At 34.8% G+C, this 17,264-nt stretch overlaps 1 protein-coding gene across 6 annotated transcripts in view; it reads right to left on the bottom strand.

Moving 5' to 3' along the window:
- Positions 1-17,264, bottom strand: part of LOC150092536 (uncharacterized) — a 159,153-nt gene that overhangs the window by 118,181 nt on the left and 23,708 nt on the right. For all 6 annotated transcript variants that reach the window (XM_090414684.1, XM_090414686.1, XM_090414689.1 and 3 more), the window contains 2 exons: positions 8,486-8,619; positions 1,644-1,825 (listed from right to left, as the gene is read on the bottom strand). In XM_090414684.1, the coding sequence (XP_090270810.1) occupies positions 1,644-1,825; positions 8,486-8,619 (316 nt within the window). The remainder of the gene's footprint in view (positions 1-1,643; positions 1,826-8,485; positions 8,620-17,264) is intronic.

Genomic DNA, 17,264 nt, shown 5'->3' with positions numbered 1-17,264 from the left:
AAAAAAAACATCCTTAACCCACCCACAGTACAAAATGTACTATAGCTTTGCAAATAACCTTTTCATGGGTGGGAGGAACAAAAAACAATGTATATACATGACTGCAGTAAAGAACTAGATTTGTCAATGTTATAAGGATTAACAAAATAATATTTGTTTTACTTGTTTGTAAAACCTTAATTCCTTTTTTTATTCTGAAATTAAACTTAATCTTCATGAGTGAGTGTGTGTGAGAGAGAGAAAGAAAGTTTTCTTATGAAGTTTTTTTAAATTCAAATTTTATTTAAACAATTATATTTGCATAATTTTTATAACTTTTTTTGTATTATAATTCTTTATCTTGCTTTTGGGGTTAAAATAAGTGCAATCAAAGAGATTTGTTTTATTTGGGTAAACTAACATTTCTTTAGGATAAATTTAGATGGTGGTAAGAAACTAATCGTTAGTGCAATGTCACAGAAATTTATAAATATACATATAATGGAATCAATTTGTCCATCTCCACAAAATAAAGAATTTTCAAAATGTACTAATTTAGAAAGAATAATCACACCTTTAATGGTACACCTAAGGTAAACTGAGGTATTTTTTGAAACTGCAGAAACCATTAGGTCTCTAGGTGATAAATTATCAGATACTCAGATGTTGCTTATTCTAAAAGAAAAATTACAAGGGAGAGCTAAAAGATTTGCTCAGTTCTAGAAAGGTGAAATAGGTTATTGATTATGCAACATTTAAATTTCTGATGCTAGAGCAATTTTTCCAGGAAACTGTCTCTCAGTTTTATGAAAGGCTAACCAAAACTGTTTATGGATTTAATTTGAAAGCATCCAATAATGATTTCTTAGAAAGAGCATTTTTTTTAATTAATTAAAAAGAGAACTGAAAGTGTCCATAAAAAAAAGGGTGTAGATGAAATGGAACAAGCATTGGACATACATTTGCTGAAGAAAATCTGATGAAAACTATTAGCCTTTCGCATGACTGTTTCATCCAGTTGAAACAGTTAAATCTTCAAAGGATTCTAAACCTTCAGAAAAACTTGGAAATATGCAATTTCTGCATCTGCCTTAATTACAAAGAAAATAACAAACATGACATTTAGCAATCATCTCTGAAACAACCATAACTAAACATCATTAACTCAATGGAACATAACTAAAAGTTATGTTCCATCGAGTCGTTTTCGACTCCTGGTGATTCTACGAACATACATTCTTCATTCAGGCCCCTGGCCATATCTTTCAGAATTTCCAAGCGCATTTCAGTTGCTTCTTTAACTCCATTCACCCATCTAATTCTTGGTCTTCCTCTTCTCCTGCTTCCATCAATTTTACCCACATTCTATCTAAATTTCTGTATATTCAGAATACAAACAGACTCCTGAAAATACACTATATATACATTTGATAATTTCCTTTCTGCTACCAGAGAATAAAAATTTATATGAGATTAATCACATTCTGTTGTTGCAATGTATGCATTTCATTCAAACTAGTTGAAAAAATTTTTCACAATAGCAAAACACTATAGCCATTACTACTTTGCCATATTTATGGTCAAGTCTAATTTATAAACTTCAGAGTGGTTTGTTTAAAAGTAATTAGCAATTTCAGTGTAGTGAAATAAAAATCGACTCTTACCAGTTAGGATCATATATACTGTAGTGATCTCCATCTTTTTCACGCCATACCATTTCCAATTGTCCTCCTTCACCAACAGCAAATGACTTAGGACGAACATTAATGTCTAATTCAGCTGTATCAATCATTTTCTGTTTATTTTCTGGATGAATACATGATGAGCAATTGCAGTTGTCCCGTAACTGAAACATCATTTATTTTTTTATTGCTGGGTTATTGTGGATAAAAGACAATGATTACACTAAAAATTTCAAAATTTTCATAAAAAGCAATATTATATACAAAATCATTAATGTAACCATATTAAAACAGTTTTCATTTTTTGAAGGTGTGCCATGCTAAATAATTATTCTGTATACCAAATTAAAGAGCATAATTTGAACTGCATATGACAACTGATATGATTTGTTTGTATTCAGTGGTTAAGTGACTATTATTATTATTATTAAAATGAATGGTCAAAATCAATTTTTCAAAAACTTTATTTTATAAATCTGAACCTGGATATATATAACAGCTGCAGTAATCCCATATACACATACAGGCCACTGAATTAGAAACTTTTATTTTACGTACAGGATGCAACTGCCAATACTGATCCTCTTCAATTTCCTATACAAAGTTTGGTGAGATATGGGTCAAGAACAGCCTTCACTAAATGCTTTGGTCAATTGAGGCACAAAGGAAGTTCTGTTTGTCCATATAAACCCTCTCAGATTATGGCAATCTCGTTCCTGACAGACTGTCTTAGGACCACACTTATGCCTCTTACACAAAGCAATGTGGATTAAATACCAGAGATATCTTACCTTTTGAGAAACCAATTAGTTCTACTGTTATTAAAATTGTGGCGCCAGTCAGATGGGTACGCACAATAAGCTTTTATTGAACTTCAAAAGATCCTTTGTTTTTCCCCATTGTGATCAATACTATTGATGATTACTGACCATCAGTATTCTTAAATAGCTGCCTAGAACATGTAGTGACACATGTGACCAAGGATCTTGAATACATGCTGCATAAGTGATGTTTATATGCATCTGCATAATTGTTTCTAATTCGGTATATATAGCTGTGAAGTGAAAATCCAGAATACTGTGAAATATTACAAAGCACTACATTTAATTCGATTGAAAAGTTAAAGGACAGCAGCACCAATCTCAAAGAGCAATGTTATTCCCAAATATTCCAACCTTTTAACTGTCAAATGATCCCAAGACAAAGCTATTAAAAGTGATATGGCTAAGCACTCACACTGGTAGTCAAACATACCACTCCAAACTGTGACCACCAATCTTCACCAACCTGGCAAGGTCAACAGAAGCTGCCAAAACATTTTGCACAAATGGATGAGAAAAGTGCCACTGCCCACACAGAATTACTCGCCAGTCCTCAATACAGATGCTTTCATTAAGCAATCTGCTATACTGCAAAGAAAAGTTGGTCTACCTCAATGATCCAAAACAAAATTAATGGATTACTCTAGGTAAAGCACCCTTTCAATCTTGATAAGATTTCAAGTTGCCTACATTGTTCTAAGCATGTAGACAACAGCACTAGTTCCAAATCAATGCCACAGCACAGTATTATTTTAATAAATTTATAGGTATATAATTACAGGTAACTGTTGTATGACAGTAGTTAGGTTCCTACAAACTCATGTAATATGAATCCATGTTATATGGGACTAAGAACCAGTACAAAAAAGAGGAGTTATGTTCCAAAAAAACTAATAAAAATACACCATTTTTATGACTACCAGAAACTTAGTTTTTTTTATTAAATATAGTAATAACTGATAATTCGGAAACCATTCTCAAATAAATTGGAAGTTCTCCAAGCCTTTTTTGTTTGCCTTACAATAATACCAGTAATGTGCTTTCATTTACATTAATTTTATTTACATTATTGGCAATCAGGAACAAGGTATTATATTTGCAGAAATGGAAGATCCTATCCCACAGCAACATCAATTCTAATTTTTTTATGATCTAGAATTTAATTCACAAAGAAATTATTCTAATACAGCTCTTAGGAACAAAGTTTAGCAATACAAAACCAAAAAAATTTATTAACAATCAAAGAAAACCAAAATAAACTTATCGAAATCTTAGTTATGAACTTCAAGAGTCAAAGTCACAAATTTTTAATGGTCTCAAACAAGCACAAGTTCAACAGCACAGGATCTAACAAAATGGAGATTTCCCCCATAGTAGCTAGCGAGCAACAGTGAGGATTCACAAGAAGGAAAATGGAAACATTACATTCAACATATTAGCAGGATTTTTCCCTGCACAAAAGCTCAAAAACACAGTAATCAGGGGGGTTTGCTGTAATTCTCTGTTACATACAGACAAAAATCATATTTCATAATACCACAGTATTATAAAAACCACCCAACAGAGGCAACAATGTTTGTTAGAGTGAAAGTTCTTATACTGCTGAACTCACCATATACACCCATAACACCTTATGTAATGACTACAGTTTCTAAAGAATCATAAAATACTTAATTCTTATCCCAATTCAAGACCTTATCTCCTCAGAAAGATTACACACTATGTTGCCAGAAGTGTCTGGACACTCCAGAGTTCTATGTTGCCTTGCCTGTATGATGCAAGTGCACGTTAGCAACCCCATATCAGCATAAGCATGTGGAAATTAACAGTGTAGACATTCTTTGCTATCAAGATGAGTGGATGAAAAGAGTTGAGTCTGTTTGAAAATGGTATGATAGAGTCCACAAGTTCAGTCATTTGGTCAGAGAGATTTATGCCGCATGGCATGTGTCCTAGCCTACTATCAACAAGGTATTGCGAAGTGAGACTGATGAAACCACCAAACACCTCCCACAAACTCATAGGCCCAAGAAACAGCAAACCAGAACTGGTGATAGATATATTGTGTTCATGGTCTCACAGAAAATTCCACAAGGAAAAAAGTGAAGGAATTTTTCAAGACACAGAAAAGACAGCTGACAAAACAAAAAAGAAAAAGCTGGTCCTTGTTGAAAATCTAAAAGGGCAGAAAATTAATACCAGATGTACAGAAATGTTTGGGGGAAAAAAAAAATAAATATATATATATATATAAAGAACAAATATGTTAGGCATATCTTATCACAAATGTTGCCGCCAAAAAGAACTCTCTCCAATAGCCATCTCCATGCTTTACATAAACTTTGCAAAGACGAGAACATAATTATTACTAAAGCTGACAAAGTGACTGTACCATTGTGCTCAATTCCAGTGATCATAATAGAGAAATGAATGTTCTACTCATAGACCACTTATAAATTGCTGGATTATGATCCTATTAAGTCTAAGAAAATGACATTAAAAAAGGTTTCTAAAAAACATCACAGTTTAGCCTCCTGAAGTTAAAAAAAACTTTTAGTTCCTTCCCCCAGATATATGGATTGCCAAAAATTCATAAACACAAACTACCCTCTCCATCCCATAGCAGATGCTATGAACTCTCCCTCCTTTAAATAGTCAAATTGCAAATTTGACTATTTAAAGGAGGGAGAGTCCATAGTGCAAACAGTCAAATTGCAAACAGCAAAATCTTTAATTCCATTATTTTAATGACTAATATAGCCTACTTTCGTTTAGGAGTGCTTTTTTTTACTATGTCATTGGCTCTTTACCCAAAAATCTAGGGCATTACTGAAGTGTTATAAAACTAATATTGGAGAAATTTTGATCATACCTTTTTGAATGTTGTTTTCTGTCTCCTTATTCCAGTGATGTGCTTTCATATGCTGTTAAAGGAAGGGGAGTTTATTGGGGAAGTGGAGGTAAAGCAATGTGGGGATATTATTTGAAAAAACACAGGTTTTTGATATATGTATAATATTAATTATAAAGGGTGGGTAGAGAGTGTTTTGGGAGAGGGGAGAGAAGGATCTGAAGATAGAATTTTTTTGGGGGGGGGGGGGGGGGGGGAAGAGGAGGGATTTAAGAGAAAAAAGTCAGAGGTGGGAGTTACAGAGTGTTACAGAACTGTCATCTCCCATGAGTTCTGAAGACGACAACAACTTAAAACTACTGGTCGGAGCAGTGACCTAATTTTTATGTCGTATGTTGTATCTATTTTTATATTGCAACATAAAAATTAGGTCACAACTCCGACCAACAGGAGACAACACAAGCACACCAAAGAGAAACACCTAACCGACATGACATAGCATCCACTTCTCCCACGAGTTCCGAAGATGACAGTTATTGAAATGGCTCACACCCCATAACTCCCACCTCTGACTTTTTCTCTTAAATCCCCCCCCCCTCTTCCCTCCCACCCCCAAAATTTTTATCTTCAGATCCTTCTCCTCCCATCCCAAAATGCTCTCTACCCACCCTTAATAATTAATATTATACATATATCAAAAACCCAGGATTTTTTCAAATAATTTTCCCACATTGTTTACCCTCCCCCCCAAAAAAAAACCTTCAACAGCTTAACAGTATATGAAGGCACATTGCCGCAATAAGGAGACAGAAAACAACATTCAAAAAGGTATGTCCAAAATTTCTCCTATTTTTTTTAATTCTTCATATATAAGTCCATGCGGTTAGCCTAGTGGCTTTGTGCTTCGCAACCATATGCCTGGGGATGGAGTGTCCCAGGTTCGATTCCCATCAAAGATGTGAGGATCTTCCTCAGGCACAGCCAAGTTAGCAGGTCTTGAGTGAGGGCAGTAGGGTTTTTTCTGCCAGTTTATCTGGCGTTCTTCATCCCACAAGCAGGCAAAACCGGCCCCGTGAACATACACTTCTACAGTCAAAAATATACCCCCCCAGCGGCAGACTAGGCGACACGTCGGTTGGGAGTGGTACCAACATGTAGTCGCATCTAAGTAACATGCAGACCCTGTATAGCAAGTGGGAATAATACGTAGTGAAAAAGAAGATATTAGTTTCATAACACTTCAGTAATCCCTAGATTTTGGGGTAAAGAGCCAATGTTATAGTAAAAAAAGGGGCACTCCTAAACAAAAGTAGGCTATATTAGCCATTAAAATAATAGTTTATTTTTAGAGGAGTAACATGAGAATTTTCCCAGAAATAATACCTATCCTTAATTCCACTTACTGGCCATACTTCTTATATAAAAAATTTCACTCATTTCTAATCTTTAATCCAGAATTTAGTTTTAAACAATAATGATATTATGGCGAGTTTTGATGCTGTCTCCTTAATCACAAATATCCTCCTTTTTAACACTAAATTTACTTAAAAATGCCCTCCACCTGACATTATTGATCTTTTTAATTTTGATATCCATACTGGTTACTTCTCCTGGAAGGCACTTATACAAAAATAATTTTTCCCTTAAATCCCTCCTGTTCCCTCCCACCCCCCCCAAAAAATTTCTATCTTCAGATTCTTCTTCCCCCCCCTCCCAAAACACTCTCTACCCACCCTTAATTAATATTATACATATCAAAAACCCAGGTTTTTGATGTCTTTTGATATCCCTCTGGCCAATTTCTATATGAAACATTTTGAAAAAAAAAATGCTCTTGATACTATCAGTCTCAAACTTTCTAATCAGTTAAGATATACTGATGATGTGTTTTCTATTTAGCATCATGGCTCAGACACATTAGACTCTTTCCTCTTCCACATCAACACCTCTGAATCCAGTTCACTGCTGAAGAAAAAAAATAAAAAACTTGCTTTTTTTAGATACTCTAATCATATGTCTGTCCAATAACACCCTTTCTTTCTCAGTTTACAGAAAACCCACCCACACAGGTAGGTAGATACATAAACTTTCCCACCATCCCCTTTCTCAACAATATGGAATCATCAAAACCCTTGTAAACAGTCTCCAGCCTCTGTTCCACCCGAGTTTCCCTTACAGCAGAACTTATCTTTATTTGCCAAACCTACCTGTAATGGTTACAAGGCCAAAAAAAAAAAATCTATAAATTATCTGTCCCTTCCACCTCACATCCTTTTCAAAATAAAGAATACAGTAATGCCATTACTATTCCCTATATCTAGGCATTTCAGAAAAAACAGCCAAAAATTTGAAGAAATATAATCTCCACTGCCTTCAAACCTCATTTGAAGCTGGTTTACTTTCTCTGCTCACCTAAGGATCAGCTTTCTCATCTCTCCATTCCAGGTGCATACAAGGTTCCTTTTCCTTGAAAATTATCATATTATGGTCAGACTGGGAGATCTGCTAACATCTACCTAGAAGAACACAAAAAATACATCTGCCACCACAACTATGGTCAATCAGATATAGCAGACCATACCTTTGATACCATACATAGAATGAAATGAAAGAAAACCACCATGCTCCATCACATCAAATACAAACTTTAAGACTCATTTTAGAATCTGCAGCAGACTTAAAGAATATGGTATTTTAATTAAATTTCCCAAAATTTGGAAAACTTTAATTCCTATGCCTCCTGCCAAACACCTAAGGCTAGTCAACAGCATCCATAGAGGATGCCCCTCATAGGACTTCAGTTTTTATTTATTCTATCTCATTTCTTCCACTTACTGTTTCTTGTGTATGTTATTACAATTTTGACATTGTATTCCTGATGATGTCTCTGTGACAGGCAAAATATTGAAATCAATTAAACCTATTGTTTAATTATTTCTATTTGTGCTGTAAGTTCTTCTATCAGGAATCTTGTCAAATGTTATTGTAAAATCTAGCAATATCACTGAATATACATTTTCTCATCCAACTCCATTGTTCACTTTATTATAAATTTCAAGCAAATTACTAATGCAAGAAATATGTCTTAGGAAGATCAACAAAATAAAGGGTAGTAATCTAAGATTAAGTTTGGTTAAAAATTTAAACCTTACCCAAATATACTTGAAATCACAAGCTTGATGATCCTGAAATATTACTTTCAAAGAGTGGCTTGTTGTAGGCATAGTTTCAAGTATTCGTGCTTGAATTTCTTGGTTTAAAAGAGCATTAGCTGCTGTACTGGTACCTGATGTAAATAACTACAAATTAAAATACTATCTGCTAGCTATTATTAAGAAACATATTACAATTCCATTCTATTGATAAAATAATTTGGAAATTATGACATTTCAAAACAAATGCTCATTTTGAAACTCAATTTGACTACAAACTGTCAATCTAATTACAAAATTCATAGAATTAAATCAGTGTCAAAAAAGCCTCTGGCAAAAGTTTTAAACAAAGCATATAAAATTTTTAGCAATGATTTCAGGATGGGTGACAACTACTTATTTTCCTGAAATCACTACTAATATGATGACAGGCAAAAATTTAGGAATAATTTTTAGAATATGCTGAAGTTTTGCACTTATTCTGGAAATTAAAATGTGAATAAATTATGTTAACCTTTAGAAATGTCTAGGCATTATTTTACTGAGGAAAACACACATATATATTTCTTCATTTCAAAAATAGAAAATTTCAGAGTGCAGTATAATTATGTCTATAAAAAATAAAAGGAACTCCAGTGAATGGTGTGAATAAAAAAAAGCATTTCCATTTGTTATTATATTTGGTTGAATAATTATTAATCAATATTTGAATTTTATGGTATGATTTATTTAATAACAACCTGGAAAGAAACAGAATTTCTTATAGAATAGCATACCTTTACGGATAAAGAAATAACTTCAAGCAAAAATATTTCATCTCCTTCACAATTCATTACATTCTCAGCTATTGATAACTGATGTTGCTTACTGTCAAAAGGATTATAAGACCAGTAGATTATGTCTGTTGATTGCATGTTAATTCTTCTTGCCAGTTTGTTTTGCACAATGAAAAATTAGTTTCCAGGAGGTGAAGGGGAATCCTGCCACCTACAGAAAGAGAATAGCTGTCTCATCTACAACAGAAGAGGATTAAATTTTTCGTGTGTTAAGGCTGAAGTGCTGGGAGAAACTCATGTTAGAAGCTAGAATGGAATGAACCAGTAAAGGTTGGTCGATTGGTAGAGCCTCTGCTACTAATGGCTCGCAAAAAGTTAAGCAAGTTTAAGCACAGTTAGTAATTGGAAGGGATTCAATCATTCGATGCTGTTGGCACACTCTCCCTCGATGAGTTTTTGGACTTCCTGGAGGTGTCACATAATAATACAGCACTGAGAAAGGATTAAAATATTATTTAATTCTTCTCATTTTATTTCATCTCAGTCACTGAGACATTGTCAGGGAGTACAATATGAGACTTGTTACACACATGCACAAAGGCTACACAAAACTAAGCAAAACGTGGACAAAAGACTAGATTCCTAACTAGGTGAGGCAATTGTTGACAGCCTAGAATGTAAACAAGGATCCCAAAGTATTACCATTTCCTATATTTTGAGAAGTTTTATGCAACCCATATATTTATTTAAATTAGGCTGATTTCTGAGAACAGCTGCAGATTCCAAAAAGTCTTTCTCTTATAAAATTATTGTGTTGGAGCATGGTGGTCTTTTGCAATGGTTCTATGAGCCATATCTAAACCATGGTCTGTGAGGCCTGATTGCCCATAGTCATGATTGCAGATGTAATTTTTATGTTCTTCCAAAGGTTAGCAAGCTTTTGGTAAAAGCTTTAAAGCTGAGCAGAAACTGTATTTCTTTAAGACTGGCTATTTTTCTGCTTTGGACATAAGGAATGATATAGCCTTATTAAAATCTTTCTGAAGAGAAAGTTGCAGATTGAGCGAAAGTTTTTTTGTTTTTTTTTAATACTGTGAGAACTATAGCCATTAGATAAGTAGGTGTGATATACAATTAAGTTCTGCTGTAAGGAAGGACACATTGGAACAAAGGTTCTAGGATCTATTGGTTAGTGTTTTAATGATACCATATTGTTGAGGGGGGGGGAGGTGATGGGAAAGTATGTGAATGTGTGAGTGGGCTTCCTGTATACTGAAAAGTTAACGTTACCATTGAGTAGGCATGTTACCAAGGTATCTAAGAAAGACTCAACTATTATTAATTTATTTTTCCCATGGTAAACTGGATTGTAGGGTAAAGACTACTGAGGTAAGAGAGGAAAGAGTAATGTGTGTGTGGATAATGAGGCTAAATGGGGAACACATCATCTACATATCTTAACCAGATAGGGTTAAGATATGTAGATGAGAGGGGCTGAGCCAAGAACTTGTTTTTCTAAAGATTCCCTAAAAAACTGACAAGGGGAGGGGAAGGCGAGAACCCCACCCATTGAGGTAGCCTCTATGTGAGAGTATGGAAGAACATCACTGTTCTTCCATATGTAGAAATATGTAGTGTTATTTCTCTTATGTAGAAAAAATGAATCTGCTAGTCTCAGACAATAACACATACCAACTCGTTAACTACAACCCAACCAATAGAATAAAAAAGAAAACAGAGAAACTACTTAAGTCAGTTACCACATGGCCCGAAGATACGGTCAAAAAACTATTTCTGCACTACGCTTGTTCCCCTAAAATTTATGGGCTACCCAAAATTCATAAAGAAAACGCACCACTCCGGCCTATAGTTGATGGGATCGATAGCCTGAATTATCACTTAGCCAAAAAATTAGCAGCAACACTCAAGGAGTTGGTAGGTCATTCCCCCTCCTATATCAAAAACACACAACACTTCGTAAACATCATCTGAAACATTACATTAGAAAAAGACGATTTATTAGTCAGTTTTGATGTCTCTGCTCTCTTTATGAATGTCCCAATCAATGACACAATCCTTCTTTTACAGAACAAATTCCCTCCGGATACTGCGGCACTCTTTGCACATGTATTGCATTCGGGTTAGTTTGTATGGCAAAACGCTTTCTACCTACAAAAAGAAGGCACAGCCATGGGCTCGCCATTATACACCCCTATTGCTAACTTTAAAAAAAAAAGCTAACTTTTATATGGAACATTTTGAGCAACTTGCTTTAGATTCCTCTCCTTTAAAACCCAAAGTCTGACTTAGATATGTTGACAGTTTTTGCGATCCGGTCCCATGGCTGCCAGACACTAGACACATTCCTTAGCCATCTAAACAAACAACACAAATGCATACAGTTCACAATTGAGATTGAGAAATCAGAACACACTTCCATTTCTAGATACACTTGTCACACGTCTTCCTTCTGGCAATCTTTCCTTCACACTGCTTACCGGAAACCGACTCATACCGACCAATATATACACATAAACTCCTACCACCGCGCAAATCAAAAACTAGGTATCATTAATACTCTAAAAAACAGGGCTCTGAAGATCTGCTCCAGTGAACAGGCACTGAAAGACAAATTTAGAGTTATCAGCAATACTTTTCAAAAAAATGGGTACAGCCAAAACACTATTAACTAAATTATCTACAAGACCTCAATAAAAGACAAACCAGACTACATAAAACTATAACCATTCCTTACATTAAAGGGACATCACATTAATAAACAGAATACTACAAAAATACAACCTCAAAACCACCTTTAAACCTCCTGCAAAATTAAAAAGCTTACTCAACTCATTCAAAGATCCACTCCCTCCACTGGCCCACTCAGGAGTATACCGTATTTATTGCACTTGTAACATACCATATATAAGAGAAACAGGATGCACAATTCTTATCAGACAAAAAGAACATAAACGACACATCAAATATAATAATTATGGTGAAGCTGGCCTTTCAAATCATGTCCTGAACACCTTACATAGAATTGACTGGAAAAGCACTAGTTTTCTACATCACACCAAAACATGGTATGAACGCAAATTTAAAGAAGCCTGTGAGATTATTACCAACCACCCCAATCTGAACAATAATGATGGTCTAAAAATCCCAAACATATGGAAGGCATATATTCAACCCACGAAACCTTCCTCTCTAAGAGCAACTATAAACAGGACTGTAGAAAATCAAAAATAACAATTGTAATGCTAAAAGCAGGACATCATTGTTACTGAAAGAAAACTATCTGTAAGAAAGAATGTTTATTCATGTTATCAGAAATAGAATTTAGCTTGATGTAGTTTATAAATAAATAATTTTTTTTTTTTTCACTAGAGGTCATGCCAGTAGAATAACTTGTGATATCGATTCATTGTTTCTCTAGCTCACTGTATTTAATGTAATTTAGCTTGTTCTGTATATTTGTATATGCTCCAGATGATGATCTTAATATGAAGAATGAAATGTTGGGATATTAAAAATTAAAAGAGTTATTTATAAAATGGTTGTAAAGTCCATAATTTCTAAAAATGAATTGCCTTAGTATCCTACAATGCAAAGTACACATTCTTTCAGGTGTGTATAATGTTATGCACTATGGGAAGGGCTACTACCCAGACCAGTTTCAACCTTTATTGAAGTCTCATCAGTGGGAGCCAGGCCCAGAATAGATACCACAGTTGAGGTAATGAAGAAGCCATTTACCAGATACAAATGGTGAAAAGGTATAGCATCTTATTAAAAGACTCTGGATTAGAGCGAATTGTAGTCTGTCTAGCTGCACTCCCCCCCCCCCCATCCACCATCTGATTTGTTCTACTTTACAAAGCAGTTTCTTGATTCGATTATAAAGTGAGTAATTTCTGTCAATAGCTACTTCAGTATGTCATTCTTTGACATATATCTGTCATTGTATGACATTCTTTATTACTTCCTTTATAATAGGTTCCATGGTATGCATAATATTCATTCACAAATCCCATTAAGCAACTTATTCAATAATTTTTCATATCATTCCGTAAATTTCTCAATCACTTTTGTATCGTTTAGTGCACAGCAAAATATTTTTCCAATTATTCTTTTGGTTACTCCTGCTAACATTCTATGATATTCTCATTTTGTTTCACTGTGTAATACTTGTCAGGCTCCTAATTCGCATTCTATCTTCTTTGCATGTTACTTTTTAACTTGCTAAAATCTCTTCAGGGAACAGTCCAGAAGTAACTCTGATGAAAGATACTTCTTCTCCAGGTCAATGAGTAAAGAAATCAACAGGCTCCTGTTAATTTAATCATAAACCCCTTATCTAACACATTTTCCTATTCTCAGAATGCAACTTCCTTACTCAGGTTTAAACAATACCTATGCATCACTGGTTTCATTTTAAAAATATAGTAAGCAAGTTTTAAGCCTACTCTTTAGTTTCATGGTCTGATACATAACTTAATTGTATATTTCTATACCAAATGATCTCCAAGACCAAAACAATACAACTATTTTTTCTAGCAGCAAGACCACAATTACTTTCACATAATAATACATAACCAGATGCCATATTTTTCAGTGGGTTCTGAAAAACTGGATAAGCGACTAATGGACGAGCAATGTATAACATACAGTGCTTCTTGTAGTGTTCAAGCTTCAAGATATTCCACAGCCAATGCCTTCAGACACTGATTTCTCTTTCTCTCTGCTTTCTTCAGTGGGATAAGGACAATGTTTCGTCACCAGTGGCCAGTACCATCAATCCAAGAAGCAATAGTACTTCTTACACTGATAGTTCAGGCCTTTACTGAGACAACTACATCGCACCATTCACCTCTAGAACACTGTTTTCTGCTTAAGATAAACTTAAGATAAGGATATGTGAAAGTTGTTGGTGAATTCCAATTGTAAACACTTAAGGTCAGTGTCAGACGGACCGACAAACTTCAGACGCACTTCTGCTGCCCGAACAAATTGGATTAAAGGAGTGTAGAAGAAGAGCAAAGAAAGGGTCAGTGTCAAGGAAGAACAAGGGATCGCACCGAAATATTCGGGGTCTCGTGACTTCGTGCAGGGATCCGAAAGAACGTGAATAAAAGGCGTTGGCCGGAAGATAGAGTATTGGTTATCCATAGCTCGTCATCGGTACCCCAGCGGTTGTCCGTCGGATGCAAGCCATCGAGGACATAACTTCAGGAGAAGTCATGCCAGTGGTCTGAAAGAAAGATGACAGAAGCCGGTCCCCCAGGCAAAGTAATTGATCTAATGACAAACCTTTGCCGGGAGCTATCGTCTGAACAGAGGAATTTTCGAGCGGGAAAGAATTGCTCTGTTAGCTTAACGTGCACGCAAGTACTCCTCAAACCAAAAATTTTCGCCCGAGTGACGGGAGGACAGCGTCCCAACAAAAACATGTCAGTAAATCTATTGCCGCCATAAAAAGGGAGAAAAAACCTGATACGAGAGGAAAAGGTCAGGACTCCAATCCGAAGCCAGGGAATGAGAATAGGCAGTGGGTAGCAGCTCTAAAGTGAGTTCGATTTTTTTCTTCAAAGTATCAGAAGGATTGAAATTTTATGTGTAATGATATTCTTTTGTGTATAACAATAAGGAGCAACAGTTTGTTGCTCCTTAATTGTTAAATTAATAGTATAATTGCTTAGAATAGAAACTTGATATTGGAAAGGAGTGGATATTTGTGTGACATGATTATCATAAATTGAAAGGGAATCTTATCATAATTGTGCTATTTAGAGTGAAACTAAGCAATTTTTTTCTTTGATGAAATAATAGTGTAAATTGTTTTATGGTAAATAAATGTGTTGCTTAACTGTTAATCGAGTGTCGCCTGATATTTAATTTTTTGATGCACTGTTCTGAAAAATATTAGAGCCAATTAGTAGGAACCCAGGAGAAAGGATAGATAGTATACCATGACTGCAAAATATTAATTAATCAGGAGTAATTTGAATATAAAGGGAAGACTACTGGACGCACTTACCGCTTCTTATTACTAGAAAATGGACATCAGTGGCACAGCATATCAAATAAATTTTCCGGTGTTCAAGGAATAAGAAGGCAAGTACGGAAGGCAGTATAGCTTAAAGAGATATTAAAGAGATAAATAGAGACATCAGGAAAATTATGAGGTATATAAAAGGAGATATAAAACACCTCTGTTTACAGCTGCACTGCATAGTTCAGAAGGCCTCGACAAATTCCAGATGATTGGAGTAGAGTTCTATTAGTACCCATATATAAAAAGGGAAATAAAACTGAATGTGAGAATTGCAGGGGTATTTCCCTACTGAATGTTCCCGATAAGATTTAGGCAAGTATACTTGAGAAACGGTTCAGAAGGATTGTGGAAGGTAAGCTTGGTGAAGAACAAGCTGGATTCAGGCCAAATAGAAGCTGCCAGGATCAGATTTTCACTTTAAGACAAATAGTTGGGAAATCATGAGAATATAACAAAAGATCTGTATTTAAGTTTTGTAGATCTGGAAAAGGCATATGACATGGTGCCAAGAGGAAAGCTCTTCAAAATGCTACAGTTATATAGTGTAAATAGGACATTATATCAAGCATTACATAGTCTCTATTTGAATTGTAAATTAGCAGTTAGAACAAGGGTGACAAGGGTGTACACATTATCTCCACTGTTATTCATTATCTATATATGGATCACATTAAGAAAAGTGGTATTAAACCCGATATCAAAATTGGAGATTAATCTCAGTGCTTTACTTTAGCAGAATGAACAAAGCTGGTATTGTAGGAAGTCAACTGAATAAATTTATATGGAATAAGAGAGAGAAATTAGTCAAAACACCAAACTAACAGTATACAAGATGTTGAAGCCAGTTTTAAATAATGAATCTGAGAGCCGGTTTAGAAATAAAATACTTGATCAAAGTCTGGAGACCACAGATATGGGAGTCCTGAGAAAGATTAGGAGAATGAATAGATGACAGTATCATATTAAAAATTATGCTATTAGGAAAGAACTTGACACTGTTACCATTCAGGAATGTATTAGCAGAGCTAATCTCAGGTGGTATGGTGACTTAAACAGAATGGGAGTAGAAAGATTAGCTAAAGAAATGTTCTTTGCCAGGCTGGCAGGAAAAAGATCCAGAGGAAGATCAAAATGTACTGATACAGTAAACAAAGTGTCTTAGAGGACAGAAATATAACACCTGATAATATTGGAATGTTGACAACAGCTAAACTGGAGTAAAATTGTTGATACGAAGTTAGTAATGATGTATCTGTTCATGTAGTACTATCATATGATCCTGTACCCCCCCCCCCCCCGAGGCTATATATTAGGAATTTGATGATGAAAAAATAAAAAAATGGTAACGCATAATCAATATTTGTAAAATAGAGAAATTAACTGAGTGACCCTCTATTGCAAAAGATTGCCTAATACGTGTTTGCTTTGTGTATCATACTTCCTCCCACTACCACCAAAGCCACGGGAAATTTTCCAAACTATTTTGTCTTATTATGAAAATAAAAAATTAACTTTTAAATTAAGTTAAAGTAAAGGGGGGGGGATCATATTTTAACAATCTGCTTACATATTACAAGATGACAAATTCATTCTATAAAGGAAATGCACATGCAGATTTCTACTTGGATTTTTCAAAAACATTTGATAGGCTGCCACATGACAAGCTAGTAACTAAACTGAAACAGATGGGATTAGATAACAAACTGGTGAATTAGACAGTTGACTGGCTATTAGATGTATTGTGTATGGAGGAGTGGTATCCCAAAAGAGAAGTCACTAGTGAATTGCCATAGGGATCTGTTATGGGATCAGTATTGTTTACACTTGTATGTTAATGACATTGGGACAAGCTTAACTGGAGATGTGCAGCTGTTTCCCAAAGTTGCAAAGTTTGGAAGAACTACGAGTAGAACAGATGTGTTAATGTTGCAAAGTAAAAGGTCTT

This window comes from Typopeltis vanoorti, chromosome 25 (genome assembly GCF_054136105.1).
Source record: "Typopeltis vanoorti isolate ZY-2024b chromosome 25, IOZ_Tvanoo_1.0, whole genome shotgun sequence".
Lineage (NCBI taxonomy): Eukaryota > Metazoa > Arthropoda > Arachnida > Uropygi > Thelyphonidae > Typopeltis > Typopeltis vanoorti.
Note: the sequence above shows the minus strand (reverse complement) of the source record. Positions and strands in the feature narration are given on the sequence as shown.